Source organism: Oncorhynchus gorbuscha, linkage group LG23, assembly GCF_021184085.1.
Source record: "Oncorhynchus gorbuscha isolate QuinsamMale2020 ecotype Even-year linkage group LG23, OgorEven_v1.0, whole genome shotgun sequence".
NCBI lineage: Eukaryota > Metazoa > Chordata > Actinopteri > Salmoniformes > Salmonidae > Oncorhynchus > Oncorhynchus gorbuscha.
In genome coordinates, this window is record NC_060195.1 from 25,212,925 (window position 1) to 25,238,166 (window position 25,242).

Here is a 25,242-nt window from a genome sequence, read left to right on the forward strand (position 1 = left end):
AAGAAACATGACCAATGAACATTAGACCAGTGTAAATTCTGGTTCCAACCACCTTGTCTTTGTGAGACGCAGAGTAGGTGAACTGATGATCTCTGCATATGTGGTTCTGCAAAGTGATACCCAGGATACACTCAGTCTTAACTTGGCACGCTCTATGTGCCATACTGTTTTCATAATGTGTCTGGGGGTTTGTTCACAAACCTTGTCTCGCTCTGAAGGAGAAGTGCCAAATTAATGCAAAAACAATGTTAGACAATGAACACCGTGTGTAAGAATGAATGCATTATCACCTTTTTGTTTTGTATTAAGCTAATTTACTGTAACATGAGCTAAATACTTCTGTTCAACTTCTGGATCAGGGCCAATAATTCTGGTTAACATTATTTCAAGCTCAGAACATCTTTTACCAGGGTTGGGTTAAATTCCATTTCAATTAAATGTTCTCTTTTTGAATAATAATGAATCTCTTGACTTGAAGTGGAGTTGACCCCTACTGTCTTTTTCTACGCCTAGCCTAAACTGTCGTTTTTTTCACTGAGATTCTGGTATTTTAAATGATTCTATATACTGCACAATTTGTAGGTTTACTATGGTTAGCCACCCCAGAGCAATGTTGAAATATGCAGGACATAGGCAACTTGTATAATGTTAAGTATATTAAATATTTTATCAAGGTCAGTGAAATATTTTCTAAGGTTTATTGTGGATATTAAATGATAGAATTATTTTGAGCATCAGTCCTCTGTTCAGGGAGTGGTTCCATTTGGGTACATGGGTACATGGTGGTTCCATTTGGGTACATGGTTACGGTGGTTCCATTTGGGTACATGGTTACGGTGGTTCCATTTGGGTACATGGTTACCGTGGTTCCATTACTGTACATGGTTACGATGGTTCCATGAGGATACATGGTTGTGGTGGTTCTATTTGGAAACATGGTTATGGTGGTTATATTTGGAAACGTGATTACGGTGTTTCTATTTGGAAACGTGATCATGGTGGTTCTATTTGGAAACGTGATTATGGTGGTTCTATTTGGAAACGTGGTTATGGTGGTTCTATTTGGAAATGTGCTTATGGTGGTTCTATTTGGAAATGTGCTTATGGTGGTTCTATTTGGAAATGTGCTTATGGTGGTTCTATTTGGAAATGTGGTTATGGGGGTTCTATTTGGAAACGTGGTTATGATGGTTCTATTTGGAAACGTGGTTATGATGGTTCTATTTGGAAACGTGGTTATGGTGGTTCCATTTTTCATTTGAATTTCTAGAACATCTGACTCTCTTCATAGAACCAAGGTCCCTTCCAAATCACCATGAGCAGTTTTACTTTACACTTTCAATGCTACTGAAACGAACCTGGCTTTTTATTAACTTGGACTATGCAGCTGACTGTGAGCCACCATTGTAAGATGTGGATTGGTGGGTGTGTGTGTGTGTGTGTGTGTGTGTGTGTGTGTGTGTGTGTGTGTGTGTGTGTGTGTGTGTGTGTGTGTGTGTGTGTGTGTGTGTGTGTGTGTGTGTGTGTGTGTGTGTGTGTGTGTGATTCAGACTGGGAGTGTATGAGGATGACATCTGTAGTTGTCAGTAACTTTATTAGTGAATTCCATCAGCTCAGCAGCCATGTTTGTGGCCTTGTACATTACATTTCAAGCCACTTGTCATACTGAATGTAGGGCTACTTTCTGTATTGGTGGGAATAGTAATACACCGTATATTATTACTAGCTATCTACAGCATGTCATTGACAATCCTAGACTGAGCAGGGTCACGGGGGGAAGATCTCAATTGCATACTCCGTGTCTTGTCTCCTTCTCAAAACCCATTGGATGAGAAAGCCATAGGACCCTCCCCTCTGACCTTCTCATCCAATGGGATTTGAGGAGAGAGGACGCAAGGAGTATGCAATTGAAATCTTCCCAGGGTCCCTCTGGAGAGGTGTGGTCAGAGGTCAGAGCTGGACCACTCAGGGACCTGCACTGAGCCTGCATAACAACACCAGCCTGGGTTTACAGACCATGGGTGTCCAAAACCCTGTATGGCCTTACTGCGTCCATTCCACCCAACCTGTCCTCATATATTTTCAGCTGCTCGGTTTATGACCAATAAAAATGGCCTTGCATTTTAAGTGGGGGAAGTGTGGCCTTGAATCATTGTCTAACAGTGCGGAACATTAACACGATACTGTATGGGATCTTAGGATTCAGTAGGGACTGTGTATGGTGTTAATCTTTATATACAGTACCAGTCAAAAGTTTGGACACACCTATTCATTCAAGGGTTTTTCTTTATTTTTACTTTTTTATCTACATTGTAGAATAATAGTGAAGACATCAAACTATGAAATAACACATGGAATCATGTAGTAGTCAAAGTGTTAAACAAATCCAAAGATATTTTTTTATTTGAGAGCTTTCAAAATTGCTACCCTTTGCCTTGATGACAACTTTGCACACTCTTGGCATTTTCCCAACCAGCTTCATGAGGTAGTCACCTAGAATGGATTTCAATTAACAGGTGTGCCTTGTTAAAAGTTAATTTGTGGAATTTCTTTCCTTCTTAATGTGTTTGAGCCAATCAGTGACAAGGTAGGGTTGGTATACAGAAGATAGCCCTATTTGGTAAAATACCAAAGTCCATATTATCGCAAGAACAGTTCAAATAAGCAGAGAGAAACGACAGTCCATCATTACTTTAAGACATGAAGGTCAGTCAATCTGGAAATGTCAAGAACTTTGAAAGTTACTTCAAGTGCTATGATGAAGCTGATTCTCATGAGGACCGCCACAGGAAAGGAAGTAAAATAAAATGGTATTTGTCACATGTGCCGAATGCAACAGGTAGTGAAATGCTTACTTACAAGCCCTTAACCAACAATGCAGTTTTAAGAAAATAAATAAATATATTAAAGTAACAAATAATTAAAGACCAGCAGTAAAATAAGAACAGCGAGGCTCTATACAGATGGTACCGGTACGGAGTCAATGTGTGGGGGCACAGATTAGTCGAGGTAATATGAACATGTAGGTCGAGTTATTAAAGTGCCTATGCATAGATAAAAGAGTAGCAGCAGCGTTACCTCCTGCAGAGGTTAAGTTCATTACCAGCCTCAGAAATTGCAGCCCAAATAAATGCTTCACATTGTTCAAGTAACAGACACATGTCACCATCTACTGTTCTGAGGAGACTGCGTGAATCAGGGCTTCATGGTTGAAATACTGCAAAGAAACCACTACTAAAGGACACCAATAAGAAGAGACTTGCTTGGGCCAAGAAACATGACCAATGAACATTAGACCAGTGTAAATTCTGGTTCCAACCACCTTGTCTTTGTGAGACGCAGAGTAGGTGAACTGATGATCTCTGCATATGTGGTTCCCGCCGTAAAGCATGGAGGAGGAGGTGTGATGGTGTGGGTGTGGTTTGCTGGTGACATTGAGTTATTTAGAATTCAAGGCACACTTAACCAGCATGGCTACCACAGCATTCTGCAGCAATACACCATCCCATCTGGCTTGGGGCTTAGTGAGATTATCGTTTGTTTTTGTCAACAGGACAATGACTCAACCCACCTCCAGGCTGTGTAAGAGCTATTTGACCAATAATTAGAGTGATGGCGTGCTGCATCAGATGACTTGGTGTCCACGATCACCCAACCTCAACCCAGTTGAGATGGTTTGGGATGAGTTGGACCGCAGAGTGAAGGGAAAGCAGGGAACTCTTTCAAGACTGTTGGAAAAGCATTCCTCATGAAGCTGGTTGAGAGAATGCCCAGACTGTACAAAGCTGTCATCAAGGCAAAGTGTGGCTACTTTGAAGAATCTAAAATAGATTTGAATTTAAAAAAACTTTTTGGTTACTACAGGATTCCATATGTGTCATTTCATAGTTTGGATGTCTTCACTATTATTCTACAACGTAGAAGATAGTAAAAATAAAGAAAAACCCTTGAATGAATAGGTGTGTCCAAACTTTTGACTGACATTTTGTAACTGAATAAATACAGTTGAAGTCGGAAGTTTACATACACTTAGGTTGGAGTCATTAAAACTCATTTTTTCAACCACTCCACAAATTTCTTAAACTATAGTTTTGGCAAGTCAGTTAGGACATCTACTTTGTGCATGACAAATTATTTTTCCAACAATTGTTTACAGGCAGATTATTTCACTTAATTAATATAATTCACTGTATCACAATTCCAGTGGGTCAGAAGTTTACATACACTAAGTTGACTGTGCCTTTAAACAGCTTGGAGAATTCCAGAAAAGATTGTCATGGCTTTAGAAGCTTCATATAGGCTAATTGACATAATTTGAGTCAACTGGAGGTGTACCTGTGGATGTATTTCAAGGCCTACCTTCAAACTCAGTGCCTCTTTGCTTGACACATCATGGGAAAATCAAAAGAAATCAGCCAAGACCTCAGAGCAATTTCCAAATGCCTGAAGGTACCACGTTCATCTGTACAAACAATAGTATGCAAGTATAAACACCATGGGACCACGCAGCCGTCATACCGCTCAGGACGCGTTCTGTCTCCTAGAGATGAAGGTACTTTGGCGTGAAAAGTGCAAATCAATTCCAGAACAACAGCAACGGACCTTGTGAAGATGCTGGAGGAAACGGGTACAAAATTATCTATATCCACAGTAAACTAGTCCTTTATCGACATAACCTGAAAGGCCGCTCAGCAAGGAAGAAGCCACTGCTCCAAAACCGCCATAAAAAAAGTACTTTTTGGAGAAATGTCCTCTGGTCTGATGAAACAAAAATAGAACTGTTTGGCCATAATGACCATCGTTATGTTTGGAGGGAAAAGGGGGAGGCTTGCAAGCCGAAAGAATACCATCCCAACCGTGAAGCATGGGGGTGGCAACATCATGTTGTGGGGGTGTTTTGCTGCAGGAGGGACTGGTGCACTTCACAAAATAGATGGCATCAGGAAGGAGGAAAATTATGTGGATATATTGAAACAACATCTCAAGACATCAGTCAGGAAGTTAAAGCTTGGTTGCAAATGGGTCTTCCAAATGGACAATGACCCCAAGCATACTTCCAAAGTTGTGACAAAATGGCTTAAGGACAACAGAGTCAAGGTATTGGAGTGGCCATTACAAAGCCCTGACTTCAATCCTATAGAAAATCTGTGAGCAGAACTGAAAAAGCGTGTGCGAGCAAGGAGACCCACATACCTGACTCAGTTACACCAGCTCTGTCAGGAGGAATGGGACAAAATTCACCCAACTTATTGTTGGAAGTTTGTGGAAGGTTACCTGAAACGTTTGACCCAAGTTCAACAATTTAAAGGCAATGCTACCAAATACTATTTGAATGTAGTGTATGTAAACTTCTGACCCACTGGGAATGTAATGGAAGAAAGAAAATCATGCTCTCGACTATTATTTTGACATTTCACATTCTTAAAATAAAGAGGTGATCCTAACTGACCTAAAACAGGGAAATCTTACTCAGATTAGATTTGTGAATTGTGAAAACTGAGTTTAAATGTATTTGGCTCTCAGGTGTATGTAAACTTCCGACTTCAATTGTATATGGATTTTTAAATTTTTTAATATAGATGTGGGGTCTGTCTTTTTGTGAAATATTCTATAATTTGACAATGATATATTTCCATGATAATAGTGTAGCACACTAGCAAGATGCAGTATCAAAGCTGGTATTCAATCCCATCGCCGATTTAGACAATGCAATATTTCCGATTGAGACAACATAACTGTGAATGTTGTCTCTGCAAACATTGCCTGCAGAAACATTGCCTTTAAAACTTGCATTGCGTGGCCTAAGGTTGTGTGTTTCAGTCTCGCAGGGATCCTATGTACACTGAACAAAAATATAAACGCAACATGTAAAGTGTTGGTCCCATGTTTCATGAGATGAAATAAAAAATCCCAGAAATGATCCATATGAACAAAAAGCTCATTTCTCATTTTGTTTACATCCCTGTTAGTTGGCATTTCTCATTTTGTTTACATCCCTGTTAGTTGGCATTCCTCATTTTGTTTACATCCCTGTTAGTTGGCATTTCTCATTTTGTTTACATCCCTGTTAGTTGGCATTTCTCATTTTGTTTACATCCCTGTTAGTTGGCATTCCTCATTTTGTTTACATCCCTGTTAGTTGGCATTCCTCATTTTGTTTACATCCCTGTTAGTTGGCATTCCTCATTTTGTTTACATCCCTGTTAGTTGGCATTCCTCATTTTGTTTACATCCCTGTTAGTTGGCATTCCTCATTTTGTTTACATCCCTGTTAGTTGGCATTCCTCATTTGCCAAGATTATCCATCCACTAAAGGCCACTTTAAAATGTGCAGTTTTGTCACACAACACAAGGCCACAGATGTCTTAAGTTTTGAGGGAGCACTCAATTGGCATGCTGACTGCAGGAATGTCCACCAGAGCTGTTGCAAGAGAATTTGTGTGCTGAGGAGTACTTCTGTCTTTAATAAAGCCCTTTTGTGGGGAAAACTCATTCTGATTAGCTGGGCCCGACTGCCAGGTGGGTGGGCCTATGCCCTCCCAAGCCCACCTAAGGCTGCACCCCTGCCCAGTCATGTGAAATCCATAGATCAGGGCATAATGAATGTATTTCAATTGACTGATTTCCATTTATGAACTGTAAGTAAAATCTTTGAAATGGTTGAATGTTGCGTTTATATTTTTGTTCAGTGTAGTTACTAAAATACTTTGGATAAAGGTGTCTGCTAAGTGGTAATGAGTAATTCAGAAGCTAGAAATGAAGACGTGTTGGTCAAACTGTATTTGGAGAGCCTTATTTGGTCGATAGATACTCAATCATTAAACTATCAACCGCAACTGTTGATATGAAACAGTTTACTAGTGTAAGGGTTGAACCGGGGTGTGGACATGATGCTAGGTTAAGGGTTGAACCGGGGTGTGGACATGATGCTAGGGTAAGGGTTGAACCGGGGTGTGGACATGATGCTAGGGTAAGGGTTGAACCGGGGTGTGGACATGATGCTAGGGTAAGGGTTGAACCGGGGTGTGGACATGATGCTAGGGTAAGGGTTGAACCGGGGTGTGGACATGATGCTAGGGTAAGGGTTGAACCGGGGTGTGGACATGATGCTAGGGTAAGGGTTGAACCGGGGTGTGGACATGATGCTAGGTTAAGGGTTGAACCAGGGTGTGGACATGAAACTAGGCTGTGTTGAACCAGAGTATGGACATTAAGTTAGGGTTGAGCTGGGATGTGGACATGATGCTAGGTTAAGGTTAGGGTTGAGCTGGGATGTGGACATGATGCTAGGGTAAGGGTTGAACCGGGGTGTGGACATGATGCTAGGTTAAGGGTTAAGGTTAGGGTTGAACCGGGGTGTGGACATGATGCTAGGTTAAGGGTTGAACCGGGGTGTGGACATGATGCTAGGTTAAGGTTAGGGTTGAGCTGGGATGTGAACATGATGCTAGGTTAAGGTTAGGGTTGAGCTGGGATGTGGACATGATGCTAGGTTAAGGTTAGGGTTGAGCTGGGATGTGGACATGATGCTAGGTTAAGGGTTGAGCTGGGATGTGGACATGAAGCTAGGGTAAGGGTTAAGGTTAGGGTTGAGCTGGGATGTGGACATGAAGCTAGGGTAAGGGTTAAGGTTAGGGTTGAGCTGGGATGTGGACATGAAGCTAGGGTAAGGGTTAAGGTTAGGGTTGAGCTGGGATGTGGACATGAAGCTAGGGTAAGGGTTAAGGTTAGGGTTGAGCTGGGATGTGGACATGAAGCTAGGGTAAGGGTTAAGGTTAGAGTTAGTGCTAGGATTCGGTTTCAGAGGGTTTCTGTTTGTGCTGGTATCAAACCCTGGGTTGCACAGGCTTATTCCAACTTCCTGCTCTGCATTTTGCAAATTGGTCAGGAGAGGGTGGGAAAACATGGGGCGTTTGTTTGCCTGAGGGGTCAATGGAGGCCGAGAGCTCAGAGGGGTCACCTGCGATGGTTCAATGAGAGAAATACAACAACGAGAGGAAGAAGAGGCATTAGGTTAGGGTTAGGGTTAGGGTTGAGGTTAGGGTTGAGGTTAGGGTTGAGGTTCTGCAAGGGTTAGGGTTATGGTGTTGTTCTGGTAGGGTTAGGACTAGTATATGGTGACAAACTCCCATTTGTCCCCACATACTCTGTCTTCTGTGAAGTTTAACTCTGTAGTAAAAGGGTCATTTCTAGAAGACAAAGGATGATGATGTTCTCCAACAATTCAGAGTAATATATATCAGCATATTGTCAAAACAAAACTGTGAAAGATATGCAGGTACAACCACACTAACCACACATTTAGATCTCATATAGTACGACAGTTAAGAATAGCAGGGTTAGAATCTAATCAAGGGGGGACGTTAACACAGAGACAGACTAAGGAGCGTTTTTGAATGAAAAAAAATACAGAGTACTATTGATCCCACAGGTCTGAATAACAAGTATTAGTGAAAGGCATGACCACATAGAATCCTCTTTCTCTATTGGACAGTTTTGAGAAGACAGGTGGACTGGTTATTTTTTTTCTGAAGATTATTTAAAAATATTTTTTATTTAACCTTACTTTGAAGGGCTCATTGAGTTTTGAAATCTCCTTTTCAAGAGCGTCCTGGCCAAGATAGGCAGCACCAAGTCATTACACAATTACAAACAGACAACATGAAAAACGACAAGTAATCTAGTAAAAACCATTGAATTCACAAGAGTATAACAACATCATAAAACAGCAAATTAAAAACAGTGACCGGTCAGGGAATCAGTCTCAAAATCCTTCATCAGTGATTTAAAAACTCCAATCGAAACAGGTTCTTCCAATTTAAAAGTATTTTGTAAGGTGTTCCAAGCCGATGGCGCAGAGTACATAAAATCCATTTGACCAAATTCAGTTGGGACATTTGGAACAGTTAGCAGGATAAAGTCCAGTGAACAAAGAGACGACCCACCACATTTCTGAACAATAAAAATGCCCAAATAAAATGGTAGTAAACCAAAAATGGCTTTGTAAATAAAAGTGTACCAGTGACTGAGCCTATAGGTGACTAGAGGCCAGCCAACCCTGGTATATAAAGTGCATTGGTGAGTAAGTGTTTTGCAGTTTAAAATAAATCTCAATGCTCCATGGTAAAGAGTGTCAATTGATCTCAAACACTGAGCGGAAGCATTCATATATAAAATATCCCTATAGTCTAGTAAAGGCATAAATGTAGCTGATACTAGCCTCCTTCTGGCTTCAAAAGAAATACAGGCCTTATTCCTAAAATAAAATCGAAACATCAGCTTCAATTTTTTTGTACGTTGTTGAATATGCAATTTAAGAGTGGCTGTCATCAATTAAAATTCCAAGATATTTATAAGAGGTTACAGTCTCAATCTCACTGGTAGTAATAGGTGAAAGATTGAAAAGGTTCATTAGATAGAGGTTTTACTAGACCAGGTCTTGGCTCTACCCTTAACCTTCCTCTTTGAATGTTTTCACACTTCTTGTACAAAAACTTTTAGAAAGATGGATCCCTAGGAGCAATAGAATTAGAGAGCATGTGCCTGTGCTTTGCTTGTCTTCTTTAAGGTCTGTTTTACCACAACCCTAACCCTAGTCCTAACCCACCATAGCCGCAACCCTAACCCTGGTCCTAATCTTTTCATAACCTCAACCCTATCCTAACTGCAACCCTAACCCTTAGAATGGCTTCATGTCCACACCCAGCTCAACCCTGACCATAGCCATAATCTTAAACCAAACAAATTGTTGCACTTTGTAGTTTGAGAATCTATTGGCCGTCTAGGGCGACTCTCCAAATAAAGTGTGACTTCAGTTTTACCCAAGTGTTATTGTTGGTTGTGAACACTAGAGGGTAGCAGTAACGCATAAAAAAGACAACCTGGCCATGCTCTTTCCCCTGGTAGTGTGTGATTGGCAATGACATTTGAAAATGTTTGTCTCTGGGATACATTGATCATTCACTACATTTGGTTAAAGATTAATTTGATAAAGCCTACAGATGGGCAGCTGATCAACATGTGCTATGGTAAGTCAGGGGCCCAGGGAGATGGATTTATGTGTATCTCTAGCCCTGTTTACACCTCCCTGGTGCTAAAATGGATCCTTTATCATGATCGTCTACATTCTGATTGTGCCTACATTTCAAGAAATGTGTTTACGCATGGTATTAAAAAGTGTTTGTTTTCCATTCACTGTGTCTGCATGGTGACCAGATATCCTGGTCCCTTCCTTTATGCAAATGATTTCACAGCTATTCTTTCAAAATAATATTGATTTATTGTAAGACATGTATTGATGTAATCAGTCAATGGTGCCATCTGTCAATGATTTTAGGTGGATAATGATGATTTAAATGGTTTCTCTGTCCAAATCTGTCTACACTTGTAAGATATCCAGAGGTGGTCAGTAAGATCTAATCACAATGTGTCTTTTGATTTTCTACACCTACCTGAAAATGTGGGCAAGATCCGGACAAAGGACACATGTTAAAAGCAGGTATAAATGGAGCTTCTGGTGTAATATATCACAGATTAAGCTGGTTCCAACAGTGGCCTTGCGTGCTGACCTCCATTCCCTGCAGACTCAGGAGTTTTTCCTCTCATTTGGCCAGGTCATGGTCACCCTCTCCTCACAGACATCTCTGACCTCCATAAAAACACATTTCAGCTCTTAATAGCCTTCAACTGACTCAATGGACCATAAACCACCGAGTTGTTGCATGGATATGGGGCTTTATACGTTGGCAGTACATTTTTCAATAAAGCTAATGTATTTATATCTGGTTAATGTAACCTTTCCCCTCAGGTTGAACCCAAGACGACAACTTCAGCAAAAAGGCTCGGAAATTATCATCTTTATTTTTGTATGCATTTTAATGTACGTCATTTCTGATTTTACTTCATAATTTGTAAATAAAGGAAAACAAGTATTCAAACATACATACTGAACAAAAATAAACAAAGATTTCACTCTGTTACACTCCATATAATCAGTCAATTGAAATAAATAATCTAATCTATGGACTTCACATGACTGGGCAGGAGCTCAGCCGTGGGTGGGCCTATGCCCAACAATGACTACACCCCTGTCCAGTCATGTGAAATCCATATGGTTTTCTACTGAGGAGCCAGGCCCAGCCAATCAGAATGAGTTTTTCCCCACAGACAGAAACACTCAGTTTCATCATCTGTCCGGTCTCGGATGATCCCGCAGGTGAAGAAGCCATATATGGAGGTCCTGTGCTGGTGTGGTTACACGTGGTCTGCGGTTGTGAGGCCTGTTGGACATACTGCCAAATTCTCTAAAACCACTGCAAGAAAGTCCACCAGAGCTGTTGCCAGAGAATTTAATGTTCATTTCTCTAACATGTATGCTCCCTCAATTTGAGACATCTGGCATTGTGTTGTGTGACAACTGCACATTTTAGAGTGCCATTTTATTGTCCCCAGTACAAGATGCAGCTGTGTAATGATCATGCTGTTTAATCAGCTTCTTGATATGCCACACCTGTCAGGTGGATGGATTATCTTGGCAAAAGGAACAAAATGTACAACATGAGAGAAGTAAGCTTTTTGTTCATATGGAACATTTCAGGGATCTTTAATTTCAGCTCTTGAAACCAACACTTTACATGTTGCGTTTACATTTTTTGTTCAGTATAGATGTAAAACACAGGTCCACAGATAGAAGCTCTGGGAGCCGGTTGCTGATTGGGTGGTCAGTTGATGCAACCTGCCACCGGCTCACCTGGGTTAGAAAACCAAACATGCGGGATGGGATGGCATGGGATGACATGGGATGGGACTACGAACAGGCTCTGCAGGCACAATGCAAAAGTCATCTAGTAAAAAAGCCCTTGAGAAATGGACATGGAAATAAATCGATCGACCAATTTCACTCGTTTCCTTTTTAAATATAAATCGGAAAGTTCAGTCCAAATGTGCCTCCATATTGATAATCTTGTTACATTTGGTTTAAGCAGTGCCCCAAATAACATTATGCTGACAACAAAAAATATAAAAATGCTGGTTTAGCAGAAAGAAAACTGAGTCGCAGTGGAAATCTCACAACAGTTATAGTCAAGTGACAGTTTCATGGGTTGGTCTGCAAGGTAGAAAACAGTTAGTTCCATGAATAGATGAAACATTAATCAGCCGTATACTCAGAAAATGCACATACAGGGTTAACAAGGCCCCACATTCCATTGATACAGGCCTCAAAGCTAATTTATCGCTCGATCTTTATGGCACAAAAATAGAAACTATACAAATCTTTGCCATGCAAGTCAACTACAGTCTAGCTTATACAAAACACTGAAGATTCCTTCCTATCCAATAGAGATTCTACACTGTATAGAAGTATTAGTGAAAGGTTACAAAAAATATTATACTAAATAATGGTCATAAAAATAAAATAAAAACTCATGTTTGAACATCACAGAAAGTAAACGGGTCAAACGTGTTCAAAATAATAGAAATATGACGTTCATCCTTCCATATAAATTGTGCTTCTAAAACAAAGGAACAAATCTATAAACAAAACAAGGGCTGCATTCTCAGAATGCTGTGCAAATAACGTCTAGAACCTCTCCACACTGTTCACCCGTACATACAGTATACCAAACCCTACCAACGCAAAACAAAGGTTACAGGACTGTGAGAGACGAAGTGAGAGACGAAGGCCAAACTCCTGGTTCAGCGCAAACGTCCTTCAGGCAAGACTAGATTCCGTCATTCTGGGTGTGTTGGTCTGACATTCTACCTGCTGAAACAGATGCAGATCTTTAAAGTCAGTGCCACTGGGGATGTCTTCTCATTCCAAACCCTTCCTGGACAACTAGCATACAGCGGTAATTCCCCACCCTGCCCTAAGGAGTGCGTAGGCATCTAGTCTACAACAAATCTTAAATGGTTTGTGTATTTTATCGCCAGGACTAGAATTAGTCATTTGAACAGACAGTGTTCCTGCTTGGTCTTGTCAAGTCCAGATAGCTTCTGAAGGATAGTGATGTGAGGCTGCCTCGGGGCTGACTGCTAGTTTAGCTAGGGGTCAAAAGGTTGGGGTCGATAATATCTACGGAGTGGCAGGCAGGAGGCATGACGCCAAAAGACCAGACACACCCCAGTGTCATTCCCAACATGCATCACTTTGATTCTGTTGTAGTTGCATGTGACCTTTCGAACAAAGCCCTTAGGAACTTTGGGATAAATAGGGACAGGGTCAAATTGTTGATGACAGGGGTCGAGGTGCTATTGGTTCTGCTTGGCCGTGGTAAAGCCTTCTCAGAGCTCTGTGGTCAGACAACTCCCCAGGACGTGACAATGACCTGGCTCTACATTGCCTGGACAAAAACTCTGGCTCACTATGGGACATATCCCATACACTTCACCAACCAGTGTCATCCTGCCATAACACTGCCATATGCTGTATTTAGCATAATACTGATGCAGTTGGAACAGCTTTAGATCAGAGACAACTCAATAAGACACCACAAAGATCCACTCTGCAATTGAAAGCATATAAGTAAAATAAATTGGGACATATTTATATGCTAAAGTCAAGCAGTCCAGCCTTATTGCCAAAATGGAGACGGTTAAGGTAACAATGCTAAGTGATGAACCTAACTGGCTGTCCTGCCCACCTGGTGTCAAACTCCTTTCAGTGATGACTGAATATTAAAACAGAAAGGATTAGCATAACCAGTCCCAACTGATAAAACTCGCTCAGTTTCCATAGTGGCAATTGTGTAATAATAGAACATTTGGAATAGCATAAGACACTTAAAACTAAGTTTGTTTTCAAACTTGAGAGAATCTCTTCATTAAAGAAAAATGACATACTGTAACATACAAACGTGTAAATATTTATGTACAAGAAAACATACATTAATTACTTTTTCCAAAAAGATCTCACTCAAGACGACACAAAAAACATCCTAGTGTTGAATGATGACAGTGGAGTTGGTTAACGGAATCAATATCGGAAATAGAATGAGCAGTGTCCTTGCTCTGGGGGAGGGAGAGTTAATTTTGTGGCCAGGCGACTACAACACACTACACGCTCCTGTTAAATAGGATTTCTCAGTATGAGAAACTAACATACATGAAGTTAATGATTTTTTAAAAGTTTAAACAAACACTAAACTCTAAAGAGGAAGAGGGAATTCCTCTGAATGAAACATGTAGAAATAAATCAAAAGGGTGTGTCGAGTCTTGACTGGTGGGATGAAGAGGTCTCTTCATCAGAGTCCTTAGAAAGGAGCCTACACTGAACATTAGCTGGGGATGGCAGAATCTGATGGGTGGTTTTGGGGAGACAGTAGTGAGATACGGTGGATGCTGTGCAGTCTCTCGGGTGCAGGTAGGATGATGGTTGATAATGGAGGGGTGACATGTCAGTCCGTGGTGAGATGGGGGACCTTCAGTCAGGTGGATGGAGGGAAGCAGGGTGGCCTCCCTCAGTCTTCTCGCTCTAGATAGACTTCGAGGAATCCTGCTTGCTGATGAGCACCTCCAGCAGGCGCAGTTTGGCTTTGATTCGTTTATACTCTTTGTACTCGTCCATCATGGGTAGCCTGTCCTCCTTCTGGACGTTCCTGTCGAGGGAAAGGGAGAAGGCCTGAGACACCAGTTTGATACGTGCCGGTTGTCTAATGCGTCGGAAGGCTGAACAATCATAAACAAAGAAACTGTTGTAGTAAATAAGACAGGAACACTGTCTGAGACAACTCAACTAGTCATCCCAAGCGCTTCATCTGTCACGGTGGGGGGTTGACGCAGGTACTAAAGCTTCAGCATCCCTGTAGAGGGCATTCGAAAAGTATTCAGACCCCTTTACTTTTTCCACACTACAGCCTTATTCTAAAATAGTTTCAATTATTTTCCCTCATCAATTTACACACAATACCCCATAATGACAAAGCAAACAGGTTTTTAGAAATGTTTGCAAATGTCTAAAAAAACCTGAAATATCACATTTACATAAGTATTCAGACCCTTTACTCAGTACTCTGTTGAAGCTCCTTTGGCAGAGATTACAGCCTCAAGTCTTCTTAGGTGTGAAGCTACAAGCTTGACACACCTGTGTTTGGTGAGTTTGTCCATTCTTCTCTGCAGATCCTCTCAAGGTCCGTCACGTTGGATGGGGAGCATCGCTGCACAGCTATTTTCAGGGCTCTCCAGAGATGTTCGATCCGGTTCAAGTCCGGCCTCTGGCTGGGCCACTCAAGGACATTCAGAGACTTGTCCCAAATCCACTCCTGTGTTGTCTTGGCTGTGTGCTTTGGGTCGTTGTCCTGTTGGAAGGTGAACCGTCGACCCAGTCTAAGGTCCTAAGCGCTCGGGAGCAGGTTTTCATCAAGGATCTCTCTGTACTTTGCTCTGTTCATATTTCCCTCGATCCTGAGTAGTCTCCCAGTCTCTACAGCTGAAAAATATCCCCACAGCATGAAGCTGCCACCACCATGCTTCACTGTAGGAATGGTGCCAGGATTCCTCCAGACGTGACACTTGGCATTCAGGCCAAAGAGCTGATCTTGGTTTTATCAGACCAGTTTGGTCAGAGTCCTTTAGGTGCCATTTGGAAAACTGGAGCTCTGTCAGAGTGACCATCGAGTTATTGGTCACCTCCCTGACCATCGAGTTCATGGTCACCTCCCTGATCAAAGCCCTTCTTCCCTGATTGCTCAGTTATGCCGGGCGGCCAGCTCTAGGAAGAGTCTTGGTGGTTCCAAACTTCTTCCATTTAAGAATGATGGAGACCACTGTGTTCTTGGGGACCTTCAATGCTGCAGACATTCTTTGTGCTTTGACAATCCTGTCTAGGAGCTCTACAATTCCTTCGACCTCATGGCTTGGTTTTTGCTCTGACATGCACGATCAACTGTGGGACCTTATATTATATAAATTATATTAATATAATTTACCACAATGTCAAGTCTCATAGAAAAGGATCTGAATACTTATGTAAATAAGGTAATTCTGTTTTAATGTTTAATACATTTGCAAACATTTATAAAAACCTGTTTTCGCTTTGTCATTATGGGGTAACGTGTGTAGATTGATGAGGGACAAAAACATGTTAAAATGGATAAAAGTAAGGCTAACAAAATGTGGAAAATGTCAAGGGGTCTAAATCATTTCCGAATGCACTGTATGTAGGTGTGTGTGTGTACCGACCTGCCGTTCTGCTGGTAGAACTCATCCTCAAACTGGCGGATGGTGTTCCTTAGCTTCTTCTTTTCAGCCCGGGCCTTCCACAGCTGCTCCAGGAGCTCAGGCCTGTACAGGAGGGGTCATCATGACAATCTCAACCAGGGGTTTCATCACAGAATGAAATGCAGAACACAGTGTGTGTGTGTGTGTAACAGTCAAAAAGTTTGGACACCTACTCATTCAAGGGTTTTTATTTTCTACATTGTAGAATAATAGTGAAGACATAAAAACTATGAAATAACACACATGGAATCATGTAGTAACCAAAAAAAACAACAACAAAAAGTGTTAAACAAATCCATTTTGAGATTATTCAAAGTAGCCAGCCACCCTTTTCCTTGATGACAGCTTTGCACACTCTTGGCATTCTCTCAACCAGCTTCATGAGGTAGTCACCTGGAATGCATTTCACTTAACAGGTGTGCCTTGTTAAAAGTTAATTTGTGGAATTTCTTTCCTTAATGTGTTTGAGCCAATCAGTTGTGTTGTGACAAGGTAGGGGTGATATACAGAAGATGGCCCTATTTGGTAAAAGAACAGCTCAAATAAACAAAGAGAAACAACAGTCCATTACTTTAAGACATGAAGGTGAGTCAATCCGGAAAATGTCAATGAATTTAAAAGTTTCTTCAAGTGCAGTCGCAAAAACCATCAAGCGCTATGATGAAACTGGCTCTTATGAGGACCGCCACAGGAAAGGAAGACCGAGAGTTACCTCTGCTGCAGAGGATAAATTCATTAGCATTAACTGCACCTCAGATTTCAGCCCAAATAAATGCTAACTACTACAGAACACCAATAAGAAGAAGAGACTTGTTTGGGCCAAGAAACACGAGCAAAGGACATTAGACCGGTGGAAATTTTGGTTCCAACCGCCGTGTCTTTATGAGATGCAGAGTAGATGAACAGATGATCTCTGCATGTGTGGTCCCACCGTGAAGCATGGAGGAGGTGGTGTGATGGTGCTTTGCTGGGGACACTGATTTATTTAAAACTCAAGGCACACTTAACCAGCATGGCTACCACAGCATTCTGCAGTGAAACACCATCCCATCTGTTTTGCGCTTGCGCTTAGTTGTACTATCATTTGTTTTTCAACAGGACAATGACCCAAAACACACCCCCACGCTGTGTAAGGGCTATTTGACCAAGGAGAGTGATGAGTGCTACATCAGATGACCTGGTGTCCACAATCCACAGACCTCAACCCAGTTGCGATGGTTTGGGATGAGTTGGACAGTAGAGTGAAGGAAAAGCAGGGAACTTGTTCAAGTCTGTTGGAAAAGCATTCCTCATGAAGCTGGTTGAGAGAATGCCAAAAGTGTGCAAAGCTGTCAAGGCAAGGCTACTTTGAAAAATACATTTTAAAATGTTTTAGATTTAACACTATTTTGGTTACTACATGATTCTATATGTGTCATTTCATAGTTTTGATGTAATGTAGAAAATAGTAAAAATAAAGAAAAACCATTGAATGAGTAGGTGTGTCCAAACTTTTGACTGGTACTGTATAGATATCTATCTATATGTAGTCGACCGATTAATCGGCAGGGCCTATTTCAAGTTTTCATAATTGGTAATCTGCATTTTTGGACACTGATTATGGACGATTATATTGCACTCCACGAGGAAACTGCATGGCAGGCTGATCACCTGTTACGTGAGTGCAGCAAGGAGCCAAGGTAAGTTGCTAGTTAACATTAAACTTATTTTATCAAAAACAATCAAATCTTAACATAATCACACATTGTCAATGATATTACTAGTTTATCTATCTTGTCCTGCGTTGCATATAATCAATGCGGTGCCTGTTAATTTATCATCGAATCGCAGCCTACTTCGCCAAATGGGTGATGATTTAACAAGCGCATTCGCAAAGAAATCACTGTTGTTGCACCAAAGTGCACCTAACCATAAACATCAATGCCTTAAAATCAATACACAAGTATATTTGTTAAAAATCTGCATATTTTGTCAATATTTCCTGCTAACATGAATTTCTTTTAACTCGGGAAATTGTGTCACTTGTCTTGCGTTCAGTGCAAGCAGAGTCAGGGTATATGCAGCAGTTTGGGCCGCCTGGCTCGTTGCGAACTGTGTGAAGACCATTTCTTCCTAACAAAGATCATAATTAATTTGCCAGAATTTTACATAATTATGAAATAACATTGAAGGTTGTGCAATGTAACAGCAATATTTAGACTTAGGGATGCCACCCGTTAGATAAAATCTGGAACAGTTCAGTATTTCACTGAAAGAATAAACGTTTTGTTTTAGAAATGATAGTTCCCAGATTTGACCATATTAATGACCCACGGCTCATATTTCTGTGTTTATTATATTATAATTAAGTCTGTTTGATATTTGACAGAGCAGACTAAATTGATTCTATTTATGTATGAGTTAACTGCCTTGTTCAGGGGCAGAACGAATGATTTTTACCTTGTCAGCTCGGGGATTCGATCCAGCAACCTTTCGCTTACTGGCCCATCCTAACCACTAGGCTACCCTGCCGCCCAGGCTATGTGCTCCCTCACGCCCCTAGCTAGATTTACTGCCTTATCCAGTTTACACTCCTCAGACCAGCTCCTCTAATAGCCATCAACCCTGTTCCAGGTGCTTTAAATACACGTCATATGACAGCCAGAGCTAGAGCCCATTTAACCTCCACGGCCGACATTTTCGGAATTGGAGTAAACTACATGGCATTACGCTGGTGACTGTGCCAGATTATTGAGGAATGAGGAGGCTGTTGTGAATGGAGTGTAGTGGCATGCAGATGTGATGTGTGTGTGTGTGTGTGTGTGTGTGTGTGTGTGTGTGTGTGTGTGTGTGTGTGTGTGTGTGTGTGTGTGTGTGTGTGTGTGTGTGTGTGTGTGTGTGTGTGTGTGTGTGCGCGTAGGTGCGTATGCTCACATTGATGAGGCGTTGGCGCTGGACAGGCGCAGGTCCAGGGCCAGTTTCCCGGAGGTTTCCTCCATCTTGGGCATGAGCAGGCTGTCTCTGTGTCTCTGGGAGCTGGTCTGGGGCTGGAACACTGGGTCTAGAACCATGATCACCTCTGACCCCAAGCTCTGGAGCTCCACACTGCTCTCTTCCTCCTCCTTGGATGTGGCCTCCTCTTCCTCCACTTCACCCTCCTCCTCCTCCTTGATCTCGTCACAGAAGTGGGCAGTCTCTCCCTCGATGATGGGCTGCAGGGTGTGGTTGCGTCGCTTGCTGGAGGGAGAAGCGATGATGGGGGTGATGCTGGCGCGGGTGAGCATCTGCTTGACCAGACGGTAGCGGTCGTACAGCGGTTTGACCACCAGCCTCTCCTCTCTGGTCACAGGTCGACCATGGAGTCCCTCATAGTGCAGGAGGTTCTTCTGTAGGACCGTCTTCTCACACGACAGCTGCTCCTTGGTCATTTTCTACAGGGAAAGAACCATTTTTTACATTCATTCCATAAATTGTCTGCTATGGCTTTACAGCTATCACAGGGACCATTACGTTTTAGGACAGAACTCTTGTTCACTATCAGGTTGTAGATAGTGTATTTTTCCCCCGTCTCACCTTGGTGTCCTCTGGCCAGCCGTCGTCCTCTCTCTTGCCTTTGACACGGCTCTGGATGAGGTTCAGGGTCTCCTCTCTGGTGGGTTGGTGGCCCTTGGCCTCTCCACCAACATTGTGGCCTGCCTGGTCCAGGGTGGAACCAAAGCTCTTGGGCAAGGTGTTGCTGCGTGGCCGCGTCTGAGGGGTCAGCTCAGCCTCCTTGTGTTTGGCATCTGAGTGGGAGAGGGAGGTAAAGAGAAGAAACGTGAGGGTGACTGAGGAACAGAGGGGTTAATTAACATTAGTAACAGTGGACATACAGGAGCTTGATGGGCTGTTATTGCAGCTACCATGAGTCATCCTGTCTGTCAACCAGAGACAGAGAAAGGGGATAGCCCTGACAATCAACCATATGTCCACAGACACAAACACACCAGACTAGCCACTGCTAAAGGTCTGTCTAAAGCCACAGGAGCATACGGATGAATGAGCAGCAAATCAAATAAACCAGTCAGTCTGCACTAAATTAATTTTACAATGTTCCAAAAGGCATGTTCTCAAGGACCATATCCATTCAAAATAATAACTGTTGGAATCCAGCTTCCACACTCTGGCTAGAGACTCCCACACTGTTCGCCGCAGGATTTACACCCAAATTACTCCACTACATGACATACTGCCAAACCCCAGACTGGGAGATGTGCTTTTGTCACTTGTTTATTTCACTTGCGTTGCAATTTAAACATATATGTTTCCCATGCCAATAAAGCCCTTTGAATTTAATTGAGAGGGAGAGCAAGCGAGAGACAGAGAGCTATGAGAAGAGAGAAAGAACAGAGAGTCTACCTTCAGTTGGAAGTATTGGTTTCTACTTACTGCTGTTAATGTACTTACATAGGTAGGGTGTCTGTTTAGAGGCAGTGAGGGGACGTGCAAGTGTAAAATGGGGTGTGTTCGGGGCGGAGGTGGAGGAGGTTTGGTGGCGTCTGTATGACTGAAGCACCGCCTGGTGCCTCAGGGACCCTTTGAGAAAGAGATGCTGTCTTCCTGCAGTTGGGGGACGTCCGGTTTTAGAATTTTAAAGAAGAGAGAGACACTTATTCGGCTTTGTATCTCCCGATTGGGGGGGGGGGGTTCAAATGGAATTGATATAGATGGATGAGGGGGGACTTTCACAATGGACCAACACAGTGAGGGAAGGCCATTATGTTAGAGCCACAGTTGGTGTGTACTGTAATACCCATGCATTGATGAGACTGACCCAGCTCCGCCACCACTGGACTGGGCAGTCAGGCAGGCGGGTCAGGGCAGGACCAGGTTGCCCAGGGGAGGAACAGGATGGCACACAAAAGTTTACCCGCCAAGCTGAGTCCAACCCAACCAACCCCACACCCCTGCCATGGAACCAAGCACCCTCCCACTCCCCCCAACACAACCATACAGACAGAGACTGCTCTTACCTTTTAACTGTTTGCGGATTTTGGTGAGGTCGGTCATCCACTTGAGGACCTTTGGGTTAGCTGCACTATCACCATGGGATGGCTGAGGGGAGAACAGTGAATACTGATGAATGGCATCCTGCCAGCTGATTGCATACCGTGCATTTATTCGAAGCATGAACTTGTTCCTCATATTGCAAAACACACACACACACACACTTGTATTTCCACTCAAACTGTTCCTCATATCACAGTATCTACAGTGCATTTGACTTTTTCCACATTTTGTTACGTTAGCCTTTTTCTAAAATGGATAAAATTGTTTCCCCTCAATCTACACCCCATAATGACAAAGTGAAAACAGGTTTTCATAATTTGTTGCACATAAAACATTTAGTACAAACACTTTATTTACATACAGTACCTGTCAAAAATGTGGACACACCTACTCATTCAAGGGTTTCTTTATTTTTACTATTTTCTACACTATGAAATAACACATGGAATCATGCAGTAACCAAAAAAGTGATTATTCAAAGTAGCCACCTTTTGCCTTGATGACAGATTTGCACATTCTTGGCATTCTCTCAAACAGCTTCACCTGGAATGCTATTTCAACAGCCTTGGAGTTCCCAGATTTGCTGAGCAATAGGCTGCTTTTCATTCACTCTGCGGTTCAACGCATCCTAAACCATCTCAAATTGGGTTGAGGTCAGGTCATTGTGTAGGCCAGGTCATCTAATGCAGCACACCATCACTCTCCTTCTTGGTCAAATAGCCCTTACACAGCCTGGAGGTGTGTTGGTAAACCAGATGGGATATCGCTGCAGAATGCTGTGGTAGCCACGCTGGCTAAGAGTGCCTTGAATTCTAAATAAACCAGCAAAGCACCCCCACACCACCTCCATGCTTCACAGTGGGAACACCACATGCGTAGATCATCCGTTCACCTACTCTGCGTCTCAAAAAAACATTGCGGTTGGAACCAAAAATCCCCCGGTCTAATGTCCATTGCTCGTGTTTCTTGGCAAAAGCAAGGCTCTTAATTTTATCAGTATCCTTCAGTAGTAGACCGTGGAAATCTGTGTAGGCTTCATTGTAAATAAGAATTTGTTCTTAACTGACTTACCAAGTTAAATAAATGTTAAATAAAAAAGTAGTGGTTTCTTTTCAGCAATTTGACCATGAAGGCCTGACCATTTGACCTCTGAACAGTTCATGTTGAGATGTGTCTGTTGCTTGAACTCTGAAGCATTTATTTGGGCTGCAATTTCTGAGGCTGGTAACTAATGAACTTATCCTCTGCAGCAGAGGTAACTCTGGGCCATCTCAACTGGGTTGAGGCCGGTGGATTGTGGACGCCAGGTCATCTGATGTAGCACTCCACCACTCTCCTTCTTGGTCAAATAGCCCTTACACAGCCTGTAGGTGTGTTGGGTCATTGTCCTGTTGAAAAACAAATGACAGTACCACTAAGAACAAACCAGATGGGATGGTGTATCGCTGCAGAGTGCTGTGGTAGCCATGCTTGTTAAGTGTGCCTTGAATTCTAAATAAATCAGTGTCCCCAGCAAAGCACCATCACACCACTTCCTCCATGCTTCATGGTGGGATCACACATGCAGAGATCATCCGTTCATTTACTCTGTGTCTCAAAGACACGGCGGTTGGAACCAAAATTTCCAACGGTCTAATGTCCATTGCTCGTGTTTCTTAGCCCAAACAAGTCTCCTCTTATTATTGGTGTTCTGTAGTAGTTAGCATTTATTTGGGCTGCAATCTGAGGTGCAGATAACGCTAATGAATTTATCTTCTGCAGCAGAGGTAACTCCAGTCTTCATGAGAGACAGTTTCATCATAGCGCTTGATGGTTTTTGCAACTGCACTTGAAGAAACTTTCAAAGTTCTTGAAATTTTCCGGATTGACTGATCATGTCTTAAAGTAATGATGGACTGTCGTTTCTCTTTGTTTATTTGAGCTGTTCTTTTACCAAATAGGGCCATCTTCTGTATACAACCCCTACCATGTCACAACACAACTGATTGGCTCCAGTATTTATGCTGCAGTAGTTTATGTGTCGGGGGGCTAGGGTCAGTTTGTTTATCTGGAGTACTTCTCCTGTCCTATTCGGTGTCCTGTGTGAATCTAAGTGTGCGTTCTCTAATTCTCTCCTTCTCTCTTTCTTTCTCTCTCTCGGAGGACCTGAGCCCTAGGACCATGCCCCAGGACTACCTGACATGATGACTCCTTGCTGTCCCCAGTCCACCTGGCCATGCTGCTGCTCCAGTTTCAACTGGCCTGGGCCCTAGGACCATGTCCCAGGACTACCTGACATGAGGACTCCTTGCTGTCCCCAGTCCACCTGGCCATGCTCCTGCTCCAGTTTCAACTGACCTGAGCCCTAGGACCGTGCCCCAGGACTACCTGACATGATGGCTCCTTGCTGTCCCCAGTCCACCTGACTGTGCTGCTGCTCCAGTTTCAACTGTTCTGCCTTTATTATTATTTGACCATGCTGGTCATTTATGAACATTTGAACATCTTGGTCATGTTCTGTTATAATCTCTACCCGGCACAGCCAGAAGAGGACTGGCCACCCCACATAGCCCGGTTCCTCTCTAGGTTTCTTCCTAGGTTTTGGCCTTTCTAGGGAGTTTTTCCTAGCCACCGTGCTTTTACACCTGCATTGTTTGCTGTTTGGGGTTTTAGGCTGGGTTTCTGTACAGCACTTTGAGATATCAGCTGATGTACGAAGGGCTATATAAATAAATTTGATTTGATTTGATTGGCTCAAACACATTAAGGAAAGAAATTCCACAAATTAACTTTTAACAAGGCACACCTGTTAATTGAAATGCATTCCAAGTGACTAACTTATGAAGCTGTTTGAGAGAATGCCAAGAGCGTGAAAAGTTGTCAAGGGAAATGGTGGCTACTTTAAGGAATCAAATATAGAAAATATTTGGATTTGTTTCACACATTTTTGGTTACTACATGATTCCATAGGTGTTATTTCATAGTTTTAATGTCTTCACTGTGGAAAAGGCACACCTGTCTATTTAAGGTCCCACAGTTGACAATGCATGTCAGAGCAAAAACCAAGCCATGAGGTCGAAGGAACTGTCCATAGAGCTCCGAAACAGGATTGTGTCAAGACTCAGATCTGCGGAAGGGTACCAAAACATTTATGCAGCATTGAAGGTCCCCAAGAACACAGTTGCCTCTATTATTCTTAAATTGAAGCAGTTTGGATCCACCAAGACTCTTCCTAGCTGGCTGCCCGGCCAAACTGAGCAATTGAGGAGAAGGGCCTTGGTCAGGGTGGTGACCAAGAACCTGATGGTCACTCTGAAAGAGCACCAGAGTTCATCTGTGGAGTGGAAGAACCTTCCAGAAGGACAACCATCTTTGCAGCACTCCACCAAGCAGGCCTTTATGGTAGAGTGGCCAGATGGAAAAGGCACATGACAGCCTGCTTGGAGTTTGCCAAAAGGCACTTAAACCTGGCACCCTCTTTACGGTAAAGCATGGTTTTGGCAGCGTCATGCTGTGGGGATGCTTTTCAGCAGCAGGGACTGGGAGACTAGTCAGGATTGAGGGAAAGATGAACAGAGCAAAGTACAGAAAGATTATTGATGAAAACCTGCTTCAGTGCGCTCAGGACCTCAGAGGCTGGGGTGAAGGTTCACCTTCCACAAGGACAATTACTGTAAGCACACAGCCAAGACAATGCAGGAGTGGCATCGTGACAAGTCTACGCATGTCCTTGAGTGGCTCAGCCAGAGTCCGGACTTGAATCCAATCGAACATCTCTGGAGAGACCTGAAAATAGCTGTGCAGTGTGACACTCCCCATCCAACCTGACAGAGCTTGAGAGGATTTGCAGAAGAGAATGGGAGAAACTCCCCAAATTATGGTGTGCCAAGCTTGTAGCGTCATACCCAAGAATACTTGAGGCTGTAATCGCTGCTAAAGGTGCTTCAACAAAGTACTGAGTAAAGTGTCTGAATAATTATGTAACTGTGATAGTTGTTTTTTTATTTTTAATACATT

General features: G+C 42.6%; 1 protein-coding gene across 3 annotated transcripts in view; it reads right to left on the minus strand.

Annotated features, from left to right (window-relative positions):
- Positions 1 to 10,840: 10,840 nt before the first annotated feature.
- LOC124011692 (protein FAM13B-like) overlaps positions 10,841 to 25,242 on the minus strand; it is a 71,936-nt gene continuing 57,534 nt past the window's right edge. For 2 of the 3 annotated variants that reach the window (XM_046325175.1, XM_046325174.1), the window contains 6 exons: positions 21,210 to 21,291; positions 20,644 to 20,796; positions 19,771 to 19,982; positions 19,132 to 19,628; positions 16,180 to 16,281; positions 10,841 to 14,597 (listed from right to left, as the gene is read on the minus strand). In XM_046325175.1, the coding sequence (XP_046181131.1) occupies positions 14,474 to 14,597; positions 16,180 to 16,281; positions 19,132 to 19,628; positions 19,771 to 19,982; positions 20,644 to 20,796; positions 21,210 to 21,291 (1,170 nt within the window). In that variant the 3' untranslated portion in view covers positions 10,841 to 14,473. The remainder of the gene's footprint in view (positions 14,598 to 16,179; positions 16,282 to 19,131; positions 19,629 to 19,770; positions 19,983 to 20,643; positions 20,797 to 21,209; positions 21,292 to 25,242) is intronic. The other variant, XM_046325177.1, reaches the window with a different exon arrangement.